At 32.3% G+C, this 23,480-nt stretch overlaps 1 protein-coding gene across 4 annotated transcripts in view; it reads right to left on the bottom strand.

The window, feature by feature from the left end:
- Window positions 1–339: 339 nt before the first annotated feature.
- Window positions 340–23,480, bottom strand: part of LOC140452189 (uncharacterized) — a 40,092-nt gene continuing 16,951 nt past the window's right edge. Inside the window, exons 2-6 of one of the 4 annotated variants that reach the window (XM_072546290.1) lie at window positions 20,412–20,435; window positions 20,261–20,354; window positions 8,866–8,964; window positions 4,169–4,466; window positions 340–701 (exon numbers count right to left, since the gene is read on the bottom strand). In XM_072546290.1, coding sequence (XP_072402391.1) covers window positions 522–701; window positions 4,169–4,466; window positions 8,866–8,964; window positions 20,261–20,354; window positions 20,412–20,435 — 695 coding nt within the window. In that variant the 3' untranslated portion in view covers window positions 340–521. Of the gene's footprint in view, window positions 702–4,168; window positions 4,467–8,865; window positions 8,965–20,260; window positions 20,436–23,480 lie in introns of all 4 variants that reach the window. The other 3 variants (XM_072546289.1, XM_072546292.1, XM_072546291.1) reach the window with 3 other exon arrangements.

The following is a 23,480-nucleotide window of genomic DNA, read 5'->3' as shown; positions in this document are numbered from 1 at the left end:
GTGGATATTACAGATCAGAACAGATCGATTAATTATGGGCAGAGGAGAAATAGCAGAACTTGTATACCTTGCCGACAATTTGGTAGACTATATGCATCTATAGTCGATCTGAAGTTCATCTTAAACCACAGTAACTCTCCTCCAATTATCTTGCAGTACCTTGCAGATATTGCAAGGCTTTTAAGAAAAAAATAATATTTTACGTAAATAAACAGGTGCTTTACTTCTTGGAATATTTTTTCACACATTTTGACCGTTATACATTTAACAAATGCAGGTAAGCATACAAAATTCAGTGTCTGTTTTTGTTTTGTGGTACAGTGTATAAATAGAAGGAGATTATTTATTAGAAATACATTTTTATTAAACACACAAAATATTGCCTATTTTCTAATTTAAATACTAAAACTATATAGATATTTTTTATTATACTGATTGAAAAATTAATTCAAATAAACCAACAAAATATTAACAAGACACTAGCTAAATTTAGTTTTTCATTAATTTATAAAATTATTTTCTTATGGATTGTGAGCATCGTACGTTGTTACTTTTCCATTGTCATTCACAGTCGTAGAGGACTTTTGGACAGTTTTAGGCTTTCCATCCACGTTTGTAGTGTAGCTGGAACTTGATGTATAGACACTTTTGAATCCATCTGGTTGATCTGAGGAAAACCTTACATTCACGTTGGGAGCATTCTAAAAAATAAAAGTAATATTAATATACTAAATTATTATAATAAGAAAACTTGGATTAAAGATATAAATTACTATATAAAAGTGACATTGAAATTTTTTTTTATTTAAACACAAAACCACATCAACCGCGCAGGGTTATTAGTGGATATAACAAATACATGAAATATTACATTAAATAAAATTGAATAACTTGATGTCTTCTAAATAGCTTAACACTGTCGAAATTTTTTTGGTGAGAACTGTCTTGAGATCATCATCTGTGAATCCGTAGGATCTTCTTTTTTCCTTGAATTGAGGACAATCAAGCAGGATGTGTTTCACAGTCAGTGGGTTAGAGCAGCTGGAGCAGATAGGTAGTGGTTCTTTTGTTATTAGGTATTTGTGTGTTAAGGCAGTATGGCCAATTCTTAAACGATTAATAATGACTTGGTTTCTTCTGTTTAAAGGAGTCTCCAGGACATCAGCTATTTTTGGGCAAATTACCTAATTTTTCCCAATCATTTTGCCAAGTATTAATACAGTGGATTTTAACCAGGTTTTTTAGGCTCTTGTAACAAGGCTCTTGTTCTATCATTTTGATATAGCTATTTTGGGCTTATTTAGTTTTAAAATATTGATTTTGAATCGTTAATAAACGCTTATGACAGAACGGGCGCTCGGGCTGCGGCGTATATAAGAGATAAAAACAAGATCTATGGCATACATTTTTGCTGGTTTGGTGCCTGTCCTGCCATGTGCGGTCCATTAACAAATAAAAACAAAGTTTTAAAATAAAATAAGCCCAGAATTTTCATTGGGAGCTGCTAGAATTCTTTAACTTGAATTTGGGACCTTGATGATTTCACAAATAATATTGTTTTACTTGAGCCTTAAAAATCAACATTATGCGTTTTTTTCCATTAACAATTAAAAACAATGTTTTAAAATAAAACAAGCCCATAATTGTCATCGGGAGCTGCTAGAAGATGGCTTGAACGTAAAATTAGATACTTGAAAATTTTAAAAATATTATTTTTTACTCATGGTTTTGAGCCTTGAAAATCATAATTTTGAGATTTTATCGGTTTTAAATGATTTATACGTCGAAAACTAACAACTTAAGAGATAAATTACAACAGATCTTTTCATAATGAACTTAAAACCCTACAAATGAACCTAATGAACCGCGAATGGCAGAACGGGCACTCATTTGTACAATGAGAATTCAAACCAGCAAAATTTGTGCCGTACATCTTGTTTCTCTCTATTTACACGCCGCAGCCCGAGCGCCCGTCCTGTCATTAACGATTAAAAAACAATATTTTAAAACTAAATAAGCCCAAAACACTTATTGGGAAATGAAAGAACAAGATTAGAACTTGAATTAAGGTCCTTCGTGAATTTTAAAATAATATTTTTATTGAATTTTTATTTTATAATTTTTAAGTTGTGTTTTTAAGCTTTGGAAACCGTAATTTTGCAGATTTTTTTAGTTTTAAATTTTTGATAACTCGAAAACGATAAAGTTTACAGAAAAATGAAAAGCCACCTATTTTGTTCAGAATGGTCCAAAAAATTAAAATTAAAAATAAAATTTGTTCGGGTCGAAAAAATTTATGATTACAATTTGTTTAAAAAGAATTTTTAACAATTTTTCGCCTTGGCAACCTCTTGAACCTTATTTTGGGGTATCTCATGAAAGTAAATATGTAAAAAAATCTCATAAGAATATTTTTCCGAACGAATCCGATCTTTTCGACTTGTCTACTACTACTACTACGACAGACTAATTTTAATCAACATTTTAACTAACTTGTAGGAGTTTGTAGCTAATGTAAGTTTGTAGTTAATTAGTGCTTTGTATACTAAAGCTTTTTATTGAAAAAACAGATCTATGAAGCTTATACTTTTATTGTAAATCGCAGTTAACTTTGACCGATTATAACTACGGAACTATTGAACGGATCATCTTATTTTTCCTTTCTTTTGAAGCATCTTTCGAAGTACTTTTAATATTCGCTTTGAAAACTAGAATCAATCAACAAATGATGAAATAATTCAAATTATTTATAAGCCTAAAATTTAAATAAGTCTTTAAAAAATTCCCTAGGCTCTTTTTATCGACGGATTGTAATTTTTCTAAATGGGTTTGAAATATTGAATACTCTTTTATATGTAAAAAAACTTCACGTATCTAGAAGTTTTAGTTTTTGACCTGCATAGTTTTAGAAATTATTAACTAAAAAAAAATTAGATTGCAAAATTATTTTGAAAAATCTATTAAATCTATTATAATGAAATTTTGTGTGATAATTCAACATATTAAATAGTTTTCTTTCTCGGAATATGGACATCCTAAGTTTCATTTTGGTATGGAAAATAAACTTTAATTATAAAACTTTTATGTCCTATACAAAATTATTCTAAAACCAGCAGTTCTTTAGATATATGCGAAAAAAGGACGAAAAATATCGAATTTTTTGAATTTTATTCATATTTTGTTTAAGAAAAAGTTAACTCCACATTTTACAACTTCTGTTAAGAAACTTGTTTAGAAACTTAAGAAAATAAGGATATACTGTGGGGTAATTTGGTCTGTTACGTTATAGAAATAAATAAACTGGATACATAGCAAACGAATGTACTAAGACAACTTTATGGATCAATAAAATTGTAAAATAACTGGAGAATAAGAAATAATGAAGAAGTTATGAACCTATACGACGAGATATGATCAGGCTAATTTCGTCTGTTACGTTATAGAAATAAATAAACTGGATACATAGCAAACAAATGTACTAAGATAACTTTATGGATCAATAAAATTGTAAAATAACTGGAGAATAAGAAATAATGAAGAAGTTATGAACCTATACGACGAGATATGATCATGGTAATTTGGTCTGTTCCGTTATAGAAATAAATAAACTGGATACATAGCGAACGAATGTACTAAGACAACTTTATGGATCAATAAAATTGTAAAATAACTGGAGAATAATAAATAATGAAGAAGTTATGAACCTATACGACGAGATATGATCAGGTTGCAATGTTGGCATACTGGAAAAACTACTGAAAAAAACAGTGACAAAGAAGTACTAAATATACTGATACCAGAAAAGTTTAAGCTAAATTCTAATATATCAGTAGTAATTCTAAATAAAATAATCAAACTAAAAACCCTAGCTAAAGAAATAAAATTAGAGAAATTTATAGGATAAGCAGAAGATAAGATGGCGAAAATATCCAACCATTCCATGTTTTGCAATTATATAACCAAGTTCTTAGATTTCGCCACCTTTGGGGATCTATATTCAATTTTGCGTGGATGACACAAGGTAAATCTCTAAAAGGCAGTAAAAGTAATGAAGTACATAAACTTATTTGCAAGAATAATGTAAACATGAAAAGTCAATATATATCATTAAAATAAAAAGTAACCTAGCAATTAAGCATAGCATTGTTTTAGTAAAATCAACACTTACAGGGTTTTCTGGAAAAACAGAAGCCCCTTGTTGAATACCTCCTGGTCCAATAACTCCAAAAGCTGAGGCGCCTTGTGCATCTGGAGTAAATGTCCCAGCTACAGAAGGTCCTGGGATAAATTGATATCCAACACCACTTCCAGTTGGATATCCACTTGAAAAGGATCCTCCAAATGATGCACCATTTCCAGTACTAAATGACCCGCCGTATCCACCTCCATAAAGAGACTCTCCCCCATTAGGTAGGTTGCTTCTGCTTTGTAAATTATTTTGAACTGCTGCTGCTTGCGCTTGGAAGCTAAAATTTTTTAAGAAATGTGATATTGATATACATATATAAATATATATACATATATATATATATATATATATATATATATATATATATATATATATATATATATATATATATATATATATATATATAACCTAAGATTAATATTTATACCGATGCACCAAAAGCAGTATAAAGATACTAGACAGGAAGTCGAAAGCTCAGCGTGTCATTATTCGACGCCGTCCAACCTGGAAACTGAGAAAGTTTATTATTAATTTCTCTATTCATATTAATCTTACATATAGTTTATATATACAGGGTGTTTCAATAATAATTGGAAATACTTTAACCGTAGATTCTTGAGCTCAAAATATTAAGGTTTAACCCAAATCACTTAAATAAAATGTGGCTCCTTACTAAGTTACAGGATGTTTTATTTAAAAATTTACCAAGTACTCTAAAACCATTTGACATACCCTTGTTGTAACACTCGGCAGGAACTGTAGATACTGTACATCTTAATAAATTATGTTAAACAAACATTTCTGGTTACTACCAGAGGCGCACGACAGGGGAAAGTGAATGGTTGACCCCTTCCAAATTCTACGCCACTGGAGCAGAATTGCTCAGCAGAATTTTAGCGCAATATATATACAGATTGAACGAATTTAAAACGGAACATACGAAATCAATGTATTTCGGCTCAACTCCGCTCTAGGTGGTTGGCCAACAAAAGGTTGTCAAATAATTATATTATAAAAATCCAATACTTCAGCGGGCTGCTGGATTCTGAATTCATTCAAGAACAAGTCAAAACTCCACCCAAATAGGTTGCCTAGAATCACTGTGAAAACTAGACTACACAAGCAGTTATTATGCTGTCAAACCACTTATCGCTTCCTTATAGTCCAAGAGATAGAGCCGAAATTTTGAACTGATCAGTAATATGACATTTCTCTATTGGAATATATTCATTGTAACTGGATTAAGACTTTGCCTTACAGGCGGACGCCCCTCGTGGTACAGGGGGTGGCTATACAGGGATGAAGTTGTAATTTTTTTCATAAAAATTAACGATCGATAATATGGCTGAAAATTTGCCCAGAGTAAGATCTTGGTATAACCAGACGAAATCCCAAAGGGCGGACGCGAGAGTGGATACATAAGGGGTGGCGGACAGGGGTGAAATTGCAATTTTTTGGGAAAAAATTAACGATAAATAATATGTCCGCCATTTTCATGGCTCATTATTTAGCCGCTAAAAACTCTAAATCCAAAAGGGCGGACAGCTGGGTTGGTACAGAGAGCCATAAAACGGGGTCAAATGTACCACTTGCCTGCGCATTTTAGGTCTCGGTAACAATTTTCAAACTGATTTTATTATGATATTTTTATACCGATTGATTTGAAAATTTGTATGTTCACTTCTGTTACTATTCTGAGAAGCGTCAAGTAGAGTTTTCCTCAAAATTTTCCAAAAAAATTTTCGTAAATGAAAATTTTCGTAATTTTTTGAGATAAAATCTAATTTATAGAATCCTTTCGATTTTCTGTAAGTTATACCATGATTTTTTTCCAAAAATTTTCAAACGATTTTTCCGATAAGAAAAAAAAAATAAAAGAAAAACTTTTCTAAAACATTTGATAAAACTCTACGTCATCGTCTGAATCTTTTATAGAATATTTTGTAGTTTTAAAATGATATTATGATAATGTTTTTTTTTTCAAACTATTTATTTAGATTTACTTTACAAATCACATTCTTTTCTTAAATATAAATATTTTACGAATTAATTTTTAATTGAATAAATGTTTTTTTTTTTTTTTTTTTATTTAGAAAATCGCATCGACCAAATGGCCATTAGCGAAAAATTAGTGGATTACATTAGGTATAATTACTTCAATACAATTTGGTTTATTAAATATTGTGGTACTTATTAATGTCTTTCAAGAAGTTCAGAGTATTGTCAAAGTTACAGTCTGCACCTAGAGCTTCTATAAGTGTTCCTGGTATCTTGTTATTGCTTCGTTGTTGATTGTAGAGGGGACATTCACATAGTAGGTGCATTATTGTTAGTGTCGTATTACACGTTTCACATCGCGGCGGTTCGCACTTTTTAATTAAGTAATCATGCGTTAACCTAGTATGTCCGAGTCTGAGGCGCGTTACTATTATTTCTTGGCTTCTTGACTTAGGTAACACATTCCATGCCTCTATGCTGGGTTTCACTTGTTGAATATAACATTGATGTCCTAAGATATAAATTATGTGAAGCCATGAAGGAACTTAACATTCTATAAATTAATAAAACTTATAAAAACAACTATGAGTAAAGTTATCTGCAGAGTGCAAATACAAGGCGATCTGTCACAAGAATTTGAAACATAAAGGGTTATGGCAGGGAGATGTGCTGGCGTGTCTTCTCTTTAATATAGGATTAGAAAAGACAAGATCACCCTGTATATATATACAGGGTGGTCCTTAAGTAATTGTACAAAAAGAAACAGTAGATTCTACACTTTAAAATATTACGATTTAAGCCAAATTGCTTCAAAAATTCGTCCACGATTTTTTTATTTGCAAGGTACATGCAAATCCGATTATTGGATAGTCGGGAGGAAAATATTATATTTTTGGGATGAATTAGGTTACCCAAAGGAATTAAGTAATCTTGCAGTCGAGTATTTTCTAAAGCGCTGAAGACAATTGCTTGGTGTTTTGAGGGAAATTGTGTAGAAGCTGCTGATGAATAGGTTTTATTGGTATTTGTCTGTAATTGCGATACTTGTGGTATGTTAGAGAGACTCTGAATATTAGGTTCCATTTTTGATTTTAACACGGAACATGTGTTTAAAAATAATACGGACCTGCCTAGTAATCAAACAGGTAGTAAAACTGGAATAATATTTCTTGAGTCGTATCTTATTGATAATTGTTAAATTAAAAATCAACCAAAAACTGGTTGATCACGTTATATTAATGAAAACTAATATGATGTGTTCACTTACTGGTGTTTCATGTAATTGTCACTTAACTATTTATAAATAAACTGTTATAATTACTGCATAAAATTTGCAAATTTGTTGAGACCAAAATAAACACGCCTTTCGGTGGCTCATTCAGGGCCGAACTCCTCGTTAATATTTTATTTATGCAATTTACTATTTTAATGAAAAATAAGCCACAATTTATGTTGAAAATTAAATTTATTGACGTTTCGAATTCCAAATCGGATGCCGTTGTCAAAATACAAAATATGAATAAAAATAAAACAAGTTCTGTTTGTTGTTTGCTAAAAAATTCTTCTAATAATTTAATTTATTCTGACTAATTCATTGACAATTCAGACATATATTATAAATTTAAAGCAGACAAGAATTGCTCCTGTGTTGTATGCGCTTCTACCAAACAAAAAAATGAAAACGTATAGAAGGCTGTTTACAATATTGACAAAAAAACTAGGCGGATGGAAACCAACAACAGTGACGCTTGATTTTGAAGATGCTGTTATTCAAGTTCTCAAAACTGTTTTCCCAGATGTTAGACTGCATGGATGCAACTACCATTTTAATCAGTCAAAAAATTTAATTTTCAACATAAATTGTTGCTTATTTCCCATTAAAATAGTAAATTGCATAAGATGCCTCAAAGAAATAGCTTCAGAACAATATTTTATTTATATGACACTAAGGTTTATTAAATCAACTATCTTCATTTTTTTTAATTAGTGCACATAATCCCACTAAACTCTTAAAAGAAGCAAGTTTTATTATATCAAAATACTTTTTGCCGTAATAAAATTATTAGTAAACATTTTCTCCTCTTATCAACGTCTGTGGTAAATATTATTTAAATCTTACAAAAATTTGGTTATAGAATTATTCATGTGATAATAGTAGAAAAAGGTAAAAATGTAATTTATTTATTAGGCAATGACCGCATATGCAACGATAAAATCAACATATTTTTGTATGACCGCAAATGCAACGATAATAGCCGTGATCGCAAATGCTATGACCGCATCTGCAACGACACCCATCTAATAACTGAATCACCCATCAGTTAAATAAAGTGTAAAATTTGTATAACTCTAACGATTATTTGATATAAATTAGTTATGTTGACTAACTATCAGGGGCAAAATTGTATGTTAAAACTTTAAAAATTCGATGCTTTATTAGTACATAGAACTATCTAACATAAAATGCATGTGTAATACCTGTTCTTTTAACCATACCCAAAACTTAATATTAATACTTTCTTTTTTAATCTTTCATTGATTGGCTTTAAACTGAGACAATCGCCTATATTTGTTGAACTGTTGTATTCCACATCTTAGACTTACATTTTTAAAGACACAAAAATATAGTAGTCATATACAAACTAAAAAGTAGAATAATAATAATTTGAAGTACCTACCCCTTAGTCCTTTTAAAAGTTATACTAGAAATTGCTTCAGCTTGACCTTTACCATTTGGTTTAGTAGATACAAATGAATATGAATAAGAGCCACCACCGCTAGATAGAGAGCAGATACAATACCATATTTATTCACTAGAGAAATAATATGTTAATATTCCCTTAATATGTAAACGATTTGAATTTATGATAGTGATAATGATTATTTTAAACACTGGCTAAAAACTTAAAAAAATGCTGAAAACTACTATTGTTTTTAAATTACTTTTTTAAGTATCATCAAGTAAAAATAAAAACAGTTATTTCAGTGTCAACAAATAAAACTTTTAAATGAACTGAGATACATATTTGTCATAAGTTTTCATAAAAACGATGCCTACGTTGTATATATATAATAACGGATTTGTTACGGCTGTCGCCGCTTCTCCGCCCCCAATTTCCATCTTTTTCTGTCATATGCAGTTGCCTCTTCTAAGTCTCTTGCCGCCATTGCTTCATCAATATCGTTGCGCCAACTTCTCCGTGGTCGTCCTCTCTTTCTTCTTTCAGGAGGGATCCATTCCAGTACTCTCCTAGGCCATCTGTACTCTGGCATTCTTTTAACATGTCCGAACCAGATTAATTGTTTTCTTTCTATGTCATCATTGATATTTCTCTCCATTTTCATTTCGTTTCTTATTTGTTCGTTTCTAACTCTCTCCAGTTTCGATCTACCGCAGCTTCGTCTCAGATAATCCATTTCTGTCGTCAAAAGTTTGTTTCTATTAGCTTTGGTGACGTCCCATACTTCCGAACCGTAAAGTGTAATACTTTGGACTATACTACCGTAAATGTGTTTTTTGGTTTCTCGTCGAATTGTTTTTTGCCAGAGAAGAGAGTTTAAGGCACGGGTCGCTGCTCTGCCCTTGTTTATTCTTTCCCTGATTTCATCTGCGCTATTTCCCTTCTTGTTGAAAATGACCCCCAAATATTTGCAGGATTGCACGCCTTTGATTTTGTCGTCTTCCAAGACTAGGTCACATATTTCATCTGTTCCCACTGAGAGATATTCACATTTTGTCATATTCATGTTTAGACCTGCCACCTCATATTCTTCTTGCAGTTTTCTTACCATATAGCTAAGATCGTAGCTGTCTTCGGCAATTACTACCTGGTCATCCGCAAAGAAAAGTGTATATAGCTTGTTTTCTTCCACCGTTATTCCCATGTTTCTACATTTTTTTACCCATTTCACTAAGGATCTGTCCAAATAGATTTTAAATAAGGTGGGTGACAGACAGCAGCCTTGTCTTAGTCCTTTTGTTGTTTGAAAAGGAGAGGTGATTTCTTGTCCCATTTTAATTCTTGCAAAGTTTTGTTCGTAATATTTTTGAGTGGCTTTAATAAGAATTGGGTTTATTTTCAAGTTACCCATTTCTATCCATAGTTGGGAGATCGGTACACTGTCATATGCTTTTTCTAAATCTATTAAAGCTATATGAGTTTCTCTATTTCTCTGCACTCGTTTTTCCATTGCAATTTTTAATGTGAAGATATTATCCATAGTGGAGCGTCCGGCCCTAAATCCCGCTTGTTCTTCGGGTTGTTTATCTTTGATATCATTTTCTATCAGGTTTCGTAGTACTTTTGAGTATAGTCGGCCCATAGTAGCAATCACTGCGATCCCTCTATAGTTTTTAGGATCCATCTTTGTCTGCTTTGTCTTGCCTACGTTGTTCAATTGATATAATTTCTCAATTTCTGATTTTTTGATCTATAATTGACAGTTGCGATATTAAATTGGTTCTACTGCTTGTATTTAGGTAATTCTGGTATCCTTGTCTGGGCGCTGTCAATTTTAAGTCTACTTGCCCTATAACTCTCCGTCGGTCGCATGTGTATCAAAATGATACAAGCTCGCCAATTTTCAATGCTATTATTTAACCCTAAATTAAGGATAACCCACCTTCATAGTACCTTCCTAGACCGGTTTAGTCTACCGCTCAGTCGTATTCGTAACATCCTAGTGATTGAGTGTTTACATACAAGCGTATTGTATCATATTGATACATTGCGACATAACGTGTAAGTGTTGTTTTACTTTGGTCGTATTTTGGGTTATTTCCGGCCTACTTATAATAGGTGAGTGTTATTTTATATTTTTATTTTCTAATAATCTTTATATCTAAATAATCCGAATGATGTAGAATATCTTCGAAAATTTATGTTAGAAGAGGACGAAAATGAAGATGCCCCTAAACAAGTGGAAGATTTCGAGGATGAACTGGATACAGATGCGGAAGATCAGCCAACGGATGAAAGAGTTGGTGACTCTGATACTGAAGAGAGTGGGACAGAGGAAGAACCAGATTTACACAACAATTTATTTTACTTTAGAAAAGATAAAACCGCTAGATGGATTAAAACATCTCGAGCGAAGAAGCGACACACTGAGCCACATAACCTGGTTACACGTCTCCCAGGAGTAATACATGAAGCACGACTAGCTAAGTTACATATAGAATGATGGAATCAGATATTTTCTGATAAAATGCTACAAACAATAATCAAGTTCACAAACCAGTACATTCATCTTGAAGTAAGGGATCGCTTTGACCGACAACGTGATGCAACTGATACGGACATGTTAGAGGATTTCTGGGGTACAGCTGGACACGGCGTGGAAATATTTCGACTTGTTATGAGTCTCAGAAGGTTCAAGTTTCTTATGAGATGCCTGCGTTTCGATGACCGCATCACAAGACCTGAAAGGAGAGGCGTTGACAATATTGCGCAGATTTGTAAACTCTTCGACGATTTTATTTATAATTGTAAACATAGCTATTCATTAGGAGAGTGTGTGACTATTGACGAAAAACTAGAGGCTTTTAGGGGACGTTGCAGGTTCAAACAATATATCCCTTCAAAGCCATCCAAATACGGAGTAAAAATTTATGCTATGTGTGATGCAGTTACTTTTTATAGTTATAGCCTGGAAATATATGCTGGTAAGCGACTTCAGGGACCCTATGAACAAAATATTAAACCATCTGATGTCGTTAGAAGATTGGCACAACCTATTTATGGAATGGGGCGCAATATAATGGCAGATAATTGGTTTAAAGATGTGCAACTTGTTACCAAATTAAAAAGTAATAAACTGTACCTAGACTGTCGTATGTTGGCACAATAAAAAAGATAAAAGGGAACTGCCAGTAGATCTGCTAAATGTAAAAGGGCGACCACCACAGTCAACTATATTTGGTTTTGGAGAATATACGGCGTCGCCTTTTTCTTTGGAAACTAGGCCATGAGTTAACCTTACCACAATTACAAAAAAGTAGTCTTATAACACAAGGTATACCACGTTCTCTTTCTGAAGCGCTTAGCAGATTTAGACCAACGGAAGAGCCCGATGAAGAAGCTGGACTAGTGGCTGCAGAAGATGTAGCTCAAACAAAGCGTCGTCACTGTGCTTTATGTTGCACATCACGAAGGACCAGGTTGGCCAGAACCATTTGCAAGAATTGTAAACGATATATTTGTGGAGAGCATACAACCCCAGTGTGCACATCATGTCACTCGTTACAAGAACAGGAAGACTCAAGTGACACATACGTGACAGATCGCCACCGCAATGAGCTGAAATAAAGATTTTTTTTTGTTTGAAATGTTTATAAGAAAATATATTTTATGTTTGTGTCATATAGGAAGGCAACATTTCATTTTTACCAATTTATAATATAAGAAATCAAATCACTTTAAACAAGTACTTAGGTTATATTTCTATGTAATTTACCGTTTTTTGATAATATATAAATGTTTTAAATCCTACTATAGTTTTTTTGCTGTCACAATGTAGTTACACAAACAAAAAAGGAGGAACATAATGAATTATTGGATGTAATTTACAACTACGCTTGATCCAAAAATTATTGCTGTTACTGTAATTTTAAGTCAAAGTTAGATGTATCAATTTGACATATTGCGACAGCTATTATACAAGAGTAAGTTGCGACTGACTGAAGGATAAATATGGTTTTCAAATTATGACTCATTGTAATGATAGATCAGGATATTTATTAAAAATGAAAATATACAGTGATAAATACAGTGACGGTAGAACTTCAGTGGCATACGAGGAGAAAAAATATTTAAAACCGATTCATGCTACGGTTCTCCTTACGGGACCCATTTTCGCTTTTAATAGAAATATGAGAACCGATAGTTGATTTCAATATATGTGTGTTTAAATGTTTCAAAACCAAAAAAACTTTAATTGGAACATGAACAAAAAACAAATGAAAAATTTCACTAGAGTTCGGGCCTGAAAGAAATAAGAAGTAGTATCCAGATTATATGGGTATATAATTCTGTTAATACCTATGCATTATTATGAAGTAACTATATAAATACCTAAACTGAAATAATTATATTTAAAAAAAAAGGAGGTTGATTAACTCAATGAAAAATGTGCCAATTTCTGCAGTTGGAAATCAAGATATTCTCCCTTTGTCATATTCTACAGAATGATAGATATCGACGACATAAAACTATATAAAGGCATTTTAAAATGGCAGTATTCGAGCTAGAATGCAGGCGTAAGAATTCTCGTTCAAATCGTGAAGTAGGAATACGTTGGCGAGTATTGGTTTCTAAAGTACATAAAATCATCAGTGAAACTCAACTGGAACAAGGTTTGAAGGAACAAGGATTGAAGTGAAAAATAAAGCGAAGCCTTGCAGATTTACAGAACATGCTTTTATTTTAAAAGTTAATCTTATGATTTAGTGTGACCAGAATTTCATTTTGTTGAAAATGAACTACACATTTCTCATAAAAAGGAAATTACACACTAATAGCAAGCTGATGCTAGGTACGCTTACATGATTAGCTTTAAGCAGCCGTAAAAAAACAAGCATATAAAAAAAATAACGGTAAAAGATATAGTGAAAACCACATTTCTAATTAAGTTAAACCGATATATAAATACTAACTATTATATTCATTGGGAATAAACCAAAATGTAAATTAAAAATACTTTATATTTGAAGTTTCGATTTAAATTTTAAAAATCGTTATTAAAATATAAATTATCTTGTTTTTGTACTTTTTGATATAAAAAAAGATTCTAAAGGTTTAATTTTAATTTAATGAAAGCGAAACTGGGTATCGAGAAAAAAAGATATAGAGCTTTTGGAAAGATGGAAGCGCAAAATGGAATAAGTCGCAAATTAAGAAACAAAAATATTATATAATGACTCACAAATAACAAATTGTACACAGTCCCAAAGAGAACGTTTCTTGTGGCATACAAAGTGGACGGGGACGGAAAAAATAACAAAATTATAAAATCGAGACAAAAAATAAGAAAAAGCAAACCACGGAAAAATAGAGTATTAATGTAGAAGAAGATTTAAACAGGATATGAATCTTTTAAATAATATTTATTCCAATTTTTTTGTATAGTTTGGGTGTTACATACATATATACGTATATAGAGTGTCCAATTAAATTCGCACCATATGGAAAACTTTTTTATTTTTAGTTTTATAAAAAAAAAGTTATTCTTTATACAAAATTCTGCATGTTTTAAAACTTAAAATACAATCATCAAATATTAAATTTTTTTAGTCATATACGGGGTTTGTCCAAAAATATGAACACAAAATTCATGATTTTTGACAAACCGCGTATATAACTGAAAAAATTTACTATCTGATGTTTGTATTTTAGATATTAGATTATTCCGAAATTTTTTATAATGAATAACTGTTTTTAATAAAACTAAAAATAAAAATTTTCTCATATTTTATGACGGGTATTTTACTAATATACGAAAATAAAACTTATTTTAAGGTATAGTATACAGTGATGAGTGTCTTACCACCTGGCAAAATAGCGAAAAGGATAGAAGACAGATTAAGTTGTGAGATAGTACGAGATAAGACTAGTTATTAGACGTGTCTATTTGACTTCAGTAATAATTATAAGGATGACCTCGAAAATATTTTATTTTAATAATTTCTGATGTTAGAATAAATGATTAAATATATTAAGATATATTATAGTAAAAAACATTAATTAGTAGCGATTTTAAATTATAAATCTTTAAGTTTATTTAATAATAAAAATAACTCAACTGAAATATTTGACTAAACTAAATAGGTATGTTCAGTCCGAAAACATTTGTTGTATGTTTAGTTGGCGTAATAGTTAGAGACGTTGTCTATTGATAAGAAGACTGGGGTTCAATTCACACCAAGGTTAAAATTTTTGTTTTACTCAATCAAAAATAATAGAAAATATGATATATATTAGGTAACAAGTTTTCGAAAAACTCATTATTTACAATTTATTCTTATTCCAATTTTATAAAACAGAAATACAAAATATTTCAAATTCAATTCCAGTTTTACAGTCTTCAGTTGGGAATGGAAAATAATCCATTGAAGACTGTTTAATGTCAAATCCATCACTAAATTCTCAGTGTTAATATCAATTCCTCTGTACAGGTAATGATTTTCAAAACAATTGACGACATTGGAATGGATGCGCGCGAACAGCTACCTGCTTTATAGCTAACCAAATCATCAAGCCTTCAAGTTATCAAATAATCGAGACATCGATTAGTGTTTTTTACGGTAAACAGAAACTTTTTATTGAAAAAACAATTCGTGAAAAGGATTTTAACGGTCGAGGAAAATGTGCAAATTGTTGTCTGGCATGTGAATGGATTATCAGACAACATGATTAGTCAACAATTTGTAAATATGTTTCCAAATAGGCCGACTCCAGCACGATCAACAATTCAGTCTATTATACGTAATTTTTTTACTTATGGATCCGTGTTGTACCCAAGAGGAGTTCGCAGACGAAGGGAGGTAAATCCAGATTTGGAACTAAGGGACACTTTGATTTGTGCAAGTATTGAGCAAAATCCTACCCAATCAACATCTCGTCTCGGAGAACAATGTGGAATTCCAAGATTTAGAGTAGGTGAAATTTTGTAAAGACATCGATACCGTCCCTATAAACTTCATAAATCCAACGAACAATTCCCTGGGGATCAATGGGATCAATATAAACGTTTAGAATTTTGTCAAACTGCAATGGAAATGTCACATCAAGATGAACATTTTTTAGAGAACGTTTTGTTCACCGATGAATGTACGTTTTAATTGCATGGCCGTCACAATTCAATCAATGCTAGGTATTGATCTCGAGGAAATCCTCGTCAGATTTATGTCGCTCGTACCCAGCGTCTTCGAAAAGTAAATGTTTGGGGAGGCATAATAGGGAATCATGTCATTGGTCCATTTTTTATAGACGGTATGTTGACTGGGCGGAAATACTTGGAACTTCTGCAAAATGAAATTGTCCCAGCCCTTTGTAATTTACCAATACCTTTCGATTCCATATGGTTTCAACACGATGGTTGTCCTGCACATAATTCTCCATCGTCAGTGAATATCTCAGTGCGACTTTTCCTAATCGATTGATTAGTGGCCACGGATATTTTTTTATTTTTGTAGAATTTTTACTTATTTAAACATTCTTTAAAAGTTTTTACTTTATTTTCGAAAGTACGACGATACTGTTTTGTCAATAAGATTTTTTGTTTTAACTTTAGTTTTTGTTTAGTTTTGTTTAGTGATTCAAAGCAAAACGATCTTTGCATAATTTCAAATTATTAAAAAAAAAAAAAAAAGAAAACCACATGTGGGTTTTGAACTCTAATCATCTGCGATGTCTGTATCGCAATGTCGAATTCTTACCACTAATCTACGAAGGATTTATAATTATTTCGTGACAAGAGTGTATTAAACTCTTCAAATCATAGTAGAAATTATTCTTGGTTAATAATTTAAAACTTTAGATTAAATAATCACTATTAATTAAATTATTTTATTCACATTTTTGCTTTATTGTGGTCAATCAGTTTTTACTTTATGCGAAATTAAAAAATGGAAATACGTCACACATTCGAAGTTACTCATAATAATTATGACCGAGGTGATTTAGCTCGAATCTAACGTCTAAAGGTGTGAGACTCTCGATAGTGGTAATGTAATGTAATATAAATTATAGGTTTTTTCGATTATTTCTCACCTCTACGAGTTTCATCTCTTTTTATTTCACAAGGTAACTGTGTTTTCTATCTCTTACGTTAAAAAGCCGGGTGGTAAGACACTCATCACTGTATAGCATAAATATTATAGTAAAAATAAATAAAATTGAAAGAAATGTTGACAAAGTTTTACTTTATTGGTGGTCCAGAAGTAAACCCGGTGGCCTCCAGAAGTATTGCCTCATTTTTGCCATCCGGCAGTTTATATGGGAGATTTTAATAGCAACCATACGATGTGGAAATATCACAACAATGACTAGAACGGCAAAGCACTTGTAGAGTGGGCAGAAGAAAACAACCTTAGTCTAATATTTAATGCAAAAGACAGGGGAACATTTAGATCCGCAACGTGGAGAAAGGAATACAACCCAGACCTCTGTTTCTCAACCCAAAACTTTCAAAATTAACCTGTCAATCAAGAAAAGTCCTGAAGAATTTCTCACACAGCCAACATCGCCCAATAATATATAAAGTAGGTAAAGTAGGTTCCGATAGTCCGATCTACTCCCACACCAAGATGGAATTTTCAGAAGACAGACTGGCAAAAATTCTCTATTGAACTTGATAAAGTTATAAGATAGGTTCCAGCCACACCGGAAAGCTACGATAGATTTGTAGGTTTAGTGATATCAACTGCAAAAAAGTGTATACCAAGAGGTTACCGCAAAGAGTATATCTCAGGCTGGAATAATGAATGTGAAGAACTCTACAATGACTCTTTAGATAGTGCTGACCCAGATGTAGCTAATGACCTATTGCAAACATTAAATGAAGCCCGGAGAGATAAATGGATAAAAACAACTGAGAAAATGGACTTTAAAAGATCGAGCAGACAAAATCCCACTTTTTGTCCCCCGACCAAATAGCTAGCAGAATAGTGACCCTATCTAGGGCTTCACGTGACAAAGAACATACAAAATATATAAAAAAGGAACTCAACAACTTACGTCAAACAGCTGGACATAACCCAAGCTTCTCCCACGAATTTACCAACGAAGAAATAACATCAGCCCTCCGAGACATGAAAACTGTCAAGGCGCCTAGTTTTGATGGGATACATCCTGAGTTCCTACTACAATGCGGTCAAACGACAAGAAAATTGTTGGCTGCGTTCTATTCACTGATCCTTAGAACTGGAAACATACCAAAAGCTTTTAAAAAGAGCAAAATAATTGCTGTATTAAAACCCAATAAACCCTATGATAAAGTTGAAAGCTACCGTTCTATAGCACTTCTCAGTTGCTGCTATAACCTGCTGGAACGACTTATTCTAAACCGAATAGGCCTACAAATTTTTGAAAATTTCTCACTCGAACAAGCAGGTTTCATATCTAATCGAAGCTGCGCAGATCAGGTCCTAAGTCTAACTACGCATATAGAAGCAGGCTTCCAAAAGCAACAAAAGACGGCTGTAGTCTTTGTGGATTTGACAGCTGCCTACGACATAGTATGGAAGGAGGGACTCCTCTATAAACTAACCAAACTAATCTCATGCCAAAGAATTTTGCAACTAATAAACAACATGCTCTCTGATCGATACTTCCAGGTAATCCACGGTAATGACATAAGCAAAAAGAGGAAATTAAATCATGGACTACCCCAAGGATCAGTCCTTGCTCCGATGCTTTTCAACTTATATATCGGACCTACCTGACACTGATGGAAGAAAGTTTGGCTACGCTGACGACCTAGCAATAGCAGTACAACACAAACAGTTTGAAATTACTCAAAACGTGCTGACAAACGACCTCAACAAACTATATGAATATTTCACAAAATGGCGCCTGATACCCAACTTAAATAAAACTGAGGTAAGCTGTTTTCACCTCAATAACAAACAGGCAAACCAAAAATTAGAGGTCAAAATGAGAAATGTAGCACTACCCAACCAACCCCACCCAAAATATCTGGGGGTTACCTTGGACAAGACTCTCTCGATTAAAAAACATCTACAAATAACTGCACAAAAAATAAGTAGTAGAAATAACCTTATCCAGAATCTTTGTGATACCAATTGGGGCGCATCTGCGGACATACTACGAACATCTGTGCTAAGTTTGGTTTATTCTGTGGCAGAGTACTGTGCACCGGTCTGGCTAAATAGTCGTCCTGTAAAAATAGTTGATACGCAGCTTAATATGAGAATTATTAGCGGCTGCATCAAGACTACTCGACTATATTGGCTTCCGGTCCTGAGCCATATTCCTCCGCCTATTCCACGAAGACAAAAGGCCTTGATAACGGAGTATTCGAAAGTAAATAGCAACTTGCAACTACCAATCCATGAAGACATCCCGAGTTTAGCAGCAAACCGACTCCCATCCCGAAAACCACCCATAAGAACAGCCTAACAGCTAACAGCAGATGATTTCAATGTTACCTCCAGATGGCGCACGCTATGGACTGAGGAAGCCCCACCTAAAGTATCCAACCTTATTGACCCAGTCCAAAAGCCTGATGGCTTCGACCAGCCACAAAAGATATATGGAAAAGCCTAAACTGAATTAGAACGGGACATGTAGTATGCGCACATAACCTACATAAATGGGGAAAACAGCCTCCCAGGGGAGGCTGTTTTCCCCCAAAACAGGGGAGCCAATGGATAGCTCAACTTGACTTAAAGAAATAACCTTATCTGTTTGTATTATCTTGTATTTTATCTGTATTTTGTCTATGTTTGTTTTTATATAATCTTATGTTTGTATTTTTGAATTATGTACTTACGCTTTTTACAATTATTACTGTATTTACTACACGTATTGAGCCATACGCTAAATAAATAAATGACTTTATTGGCCGAATGATATTGACATGTCAGCACCGTACACCAGTCAAGTTAAATCAAAAATTATAGATACTGAGCTCTGCATAAAGACATAGCTTTAGAAGCTATGCTTCTCCCTCAGAAAAAATAACTTCGTTAACATAGCGTGTCAAAGAATTTTTCGGTAATGCATTGAGAAATTACACCAATACACATACAGCAAGATTTGATAACAACTGCAGCAAATTATAACAAATCAGAAAGTTGACTTTAACATGGACGGCTAAAAATGTTATAAAAATTATGTTTATGCTTTTAAAAGATTTAAAAAATGAGCTAAATGTTAAAAATATTAAATAAAATTTCGATATTTCATTGATTAATTTTCCAACATAAATGATGTTCTATAAGTGATACAGAAAATACTAATTTTGTTATAAATATTTCTTAACCAGTGTATTTTAACTGCTCAAACTCAAATCGCTTAGTTACCTCTTATAAGATGGATTTTTAGTACTTACTTTTTAAATATGTCTTCTTGATACTTATTTAAAGTCTTGAACAAGTTAGATAATTCTTGAGGGAATTGGAAATTTTCGGGAGCAGCACCTGGACCTGAAAAACTTCCAGAATAACCATACCCGAAAGAATTCCCATTATTATTGGTACTACCTATGTCATTTCCAGAAGAATGATCTGCAAAAATAAACCCAATAACTAAAACTTCGACGAAAAAATCACAGAAACGGACAACTAATGATCTCATGGTTGACAAGTTAAATTCTGTATGCCAACATTTGTAGTTGAAATTATAATAATTTGAAAGGAAAGGATCAATTATTTTATAAAAAAAATGGTGCTGTAGATACCGTTATTGATTAGTTACACAAAAATGTAGAATATTTTTTTATAAAATTATTTAGAGAATTAACAAATAAGTTAACACAATCGGATTCGCCACTAAGTCTTCTGTTTTTATATATTTTATATTATAATACCAGGTGTACTCATTAATTTCCGAGAATATTAGTATAATTTTTTTATTTAGAAATTTTCATCAGTTTTAATTTTCTTCCTTTTCTTTCTGTTTTGTAATACTGTGTCAAGTATTACTGCATATCATCTTTTGGCAGTCTGTTGAGTAGTTGAGCCGATATTTATTTTAAGTCCTTTAATGACTCTTGGCAGGTTTCTTATTTCTAAACCATCTTCTGAGCGATTTCTTTTCTATCTATCATCTAGTTGCAGATCTTTGCCCTTAACGTGATAAAGCTATAATTCCCCACAATTCGCTAGGAGACATCGATGAATGTAACGCTTTTTCTATATACTACGCATCCTCTGGGCACGATGATATTACACCGCTGGATTATAGAGATCAGTAGTTGCAGAATGAATCTGACCATATGATGTGACATTTGTGGTGTAGCTGTCTGTGATTTGTCCATTGATCATGATAAAAAGAAATGTTAGTGGATGTGTATGTGTTTGTATGTGTAAAGGAATATGTATCCGTTATGTAGATCATATTAAATTGACAAATTTGACAAATCTACAATTACGACATAGCTGCATACCAGCCCCTATGCAATGTTCTTAGTTGATCCTCGCGTGTTTATTTGGGTATACCCTATTCACACATATCCTGTTTATACATAAGACGTTCTTTATTATCTTCACATATACACATAAATACGTATATACGCACATACACATATATACATATATTTACAACATGAAATATATAACTCTGTCGATTGTTTCCAAAGTTTTCTTATTCGCTATAAATTATTGCTGTATTTTATCTTTTTTACAAACTATCAGAATTTTGGTATTTTTATAGTTCAATTTCATGCAGTATTTGCTGTAGGCTTCCGCAATTTAGTTTATTAGTGTCTGCAGATCTTAGCATCATCAATCAACAGAACTGTATCATCCGCATGTCGTAAGTTAATAATCAATAAATCTATCATCATTGATTTTTTATCTCCTTTGTTATTTCACATATAGCTTCTTTACACATGATTACGGAGTATATATTGAAAAATCTCGATGATAAAATGCAGCTTTGACGAACCCTTCGACTACTTTCTTAGCATCATTTATGTACTTTTCTCCTTTTCTTTATTTCTTTTAACTTGGTTTGACTAACACGTGATCTATTTATTCTAAAACTTCTTTCCTGAGTATTTTCTTTCTTTTTCAAATATTTTATAAGCAGCATCTTTAATAATATGAGCCATAGTCCTTCAAATTGTATTATCTTTCTTTTATGTTACAGATTATTTTTTCTCCTATTTTTTTTTAAAATAGACCTGGTTTTCATCTTTTAACATTTATCGTTTGATTTTTTGTGGTCTTCAATGTATTAACAATTGCCTTATCCAATGTTGCAGCTTATTCCTGTATATTATCCAAAGAGTAAAAGAATTATGTACACTTGTCTTCGAAATATGAGGATATATTCATCTCCATGAATTCTAGCTTTTAAGAAAGACACGGGAGAAGCGAGTTTTAAACTAATTACGTTTAAAGCATTTTCTACGAGATAGTGAGGAATTGAGGGACTGACATTTGAAATTATGACACGTTTTGCTGGAGTAACTAATCTCCTAATAGGTAGGTCTAGAGTGTTTAATAATGGGATTGTTGGCAATAAGTTGGTCAACAAGCTCAACTTTGCTTAGGTATATACAGATCCGGTTGTTCGAGATTCTAGATGCAAATTATATATTTTTAGGGCCAACAATATCACCAGTGGCTTTAACATAGTTGAATAGTTTTAAGTTTTCTTCTGAGTGATAAATAATTGCTTGCTCCTTTTTAGAGAAAGCAAGGCTTGGGTCTAGATTTCATAGCAGCAACGTCACATATGGGTGTTGAAGATTCGGTGTTACTGGATGTGGGCATTGCTGTGGTATTGACTGTAGATATATTATTCATAATTTTATTGCTTCTGTAGTCACAAGCAATGGAGTGATCAAGATTAATGTTTATATTTCTCCTGGAATCTCCGCAAGTAACAAATTCTCATATTGTAAAATGTGTTGCCTATATTGGTTTGCCAGAGCCTAGAGCTCTTGGCGGAATTAATTGTTTTCTTATCAGTAGGTTGATAACAAAAAACTAGACAATTGTTTATAAATATTGCAATACCTGCTTGCTTATTGCCTGGGACACGTTGCATGCAGCAATGAAGAAAATATCACCAATATGTACACAATTGTTTTACATCACCATTTATTGTAATTAAATACTAATAAAACTGGTATTTACGGTAGCAAATTACAAAAATCAGCAGTAATTTACAGAGCGATATGTACACGTACACTCTATATAGGTCAGTCCGATTGTTTATTTAAAAATAGTTCAAATAAAAAAATAATGAATCCCTAGTTAAGAGTCTTTTTGTAACGTCTCATACTACACATTTCAACTGTCAAACCCCGGTTATACATTTGTGACGAAAAAATATTAATTTTTTACTAACTTAATTGGTCTAATACGTCAGCAGTAATTTATTAGACCAAAAATCTTCTTAGAAAATTTCTTTGTTCAATGCGTAACATTATTGAATTGTAAAAGATTCAATTTAAAAGAGAATTTGTTAATGAAAAATGTAATTGTTAACATATCAAGGTGTAGAATGAGATAATTAGAAGTAGATCAGAAGTTGCAAAAGACTAAGGTCACATTAGATTCAGTATTTCCACTACTTTTGACTTTTGAGACGTTCATTTT

Source organism: Diabrotica undecimpunctata, chromosome 10, assembly GCF_040954645.1.
Source record: "Diabrotica undecimpunctata isolate CICGRU chromosome 10, icDiaUnde3, whole genome shotgun sequence".
Taxonomy (NCBI): domain Eukaryota; kingdom Metazoa; phylum Arthropoda; class Insecta; order Coleoptera; family Chrysomelidae; genus Diabrotica; species Diabrotica undecimpunctata.
Note: the sequence above shows the minus strand (reverse complement) of the source record. Positions and strands in the feature narration are given on the sequence as shown.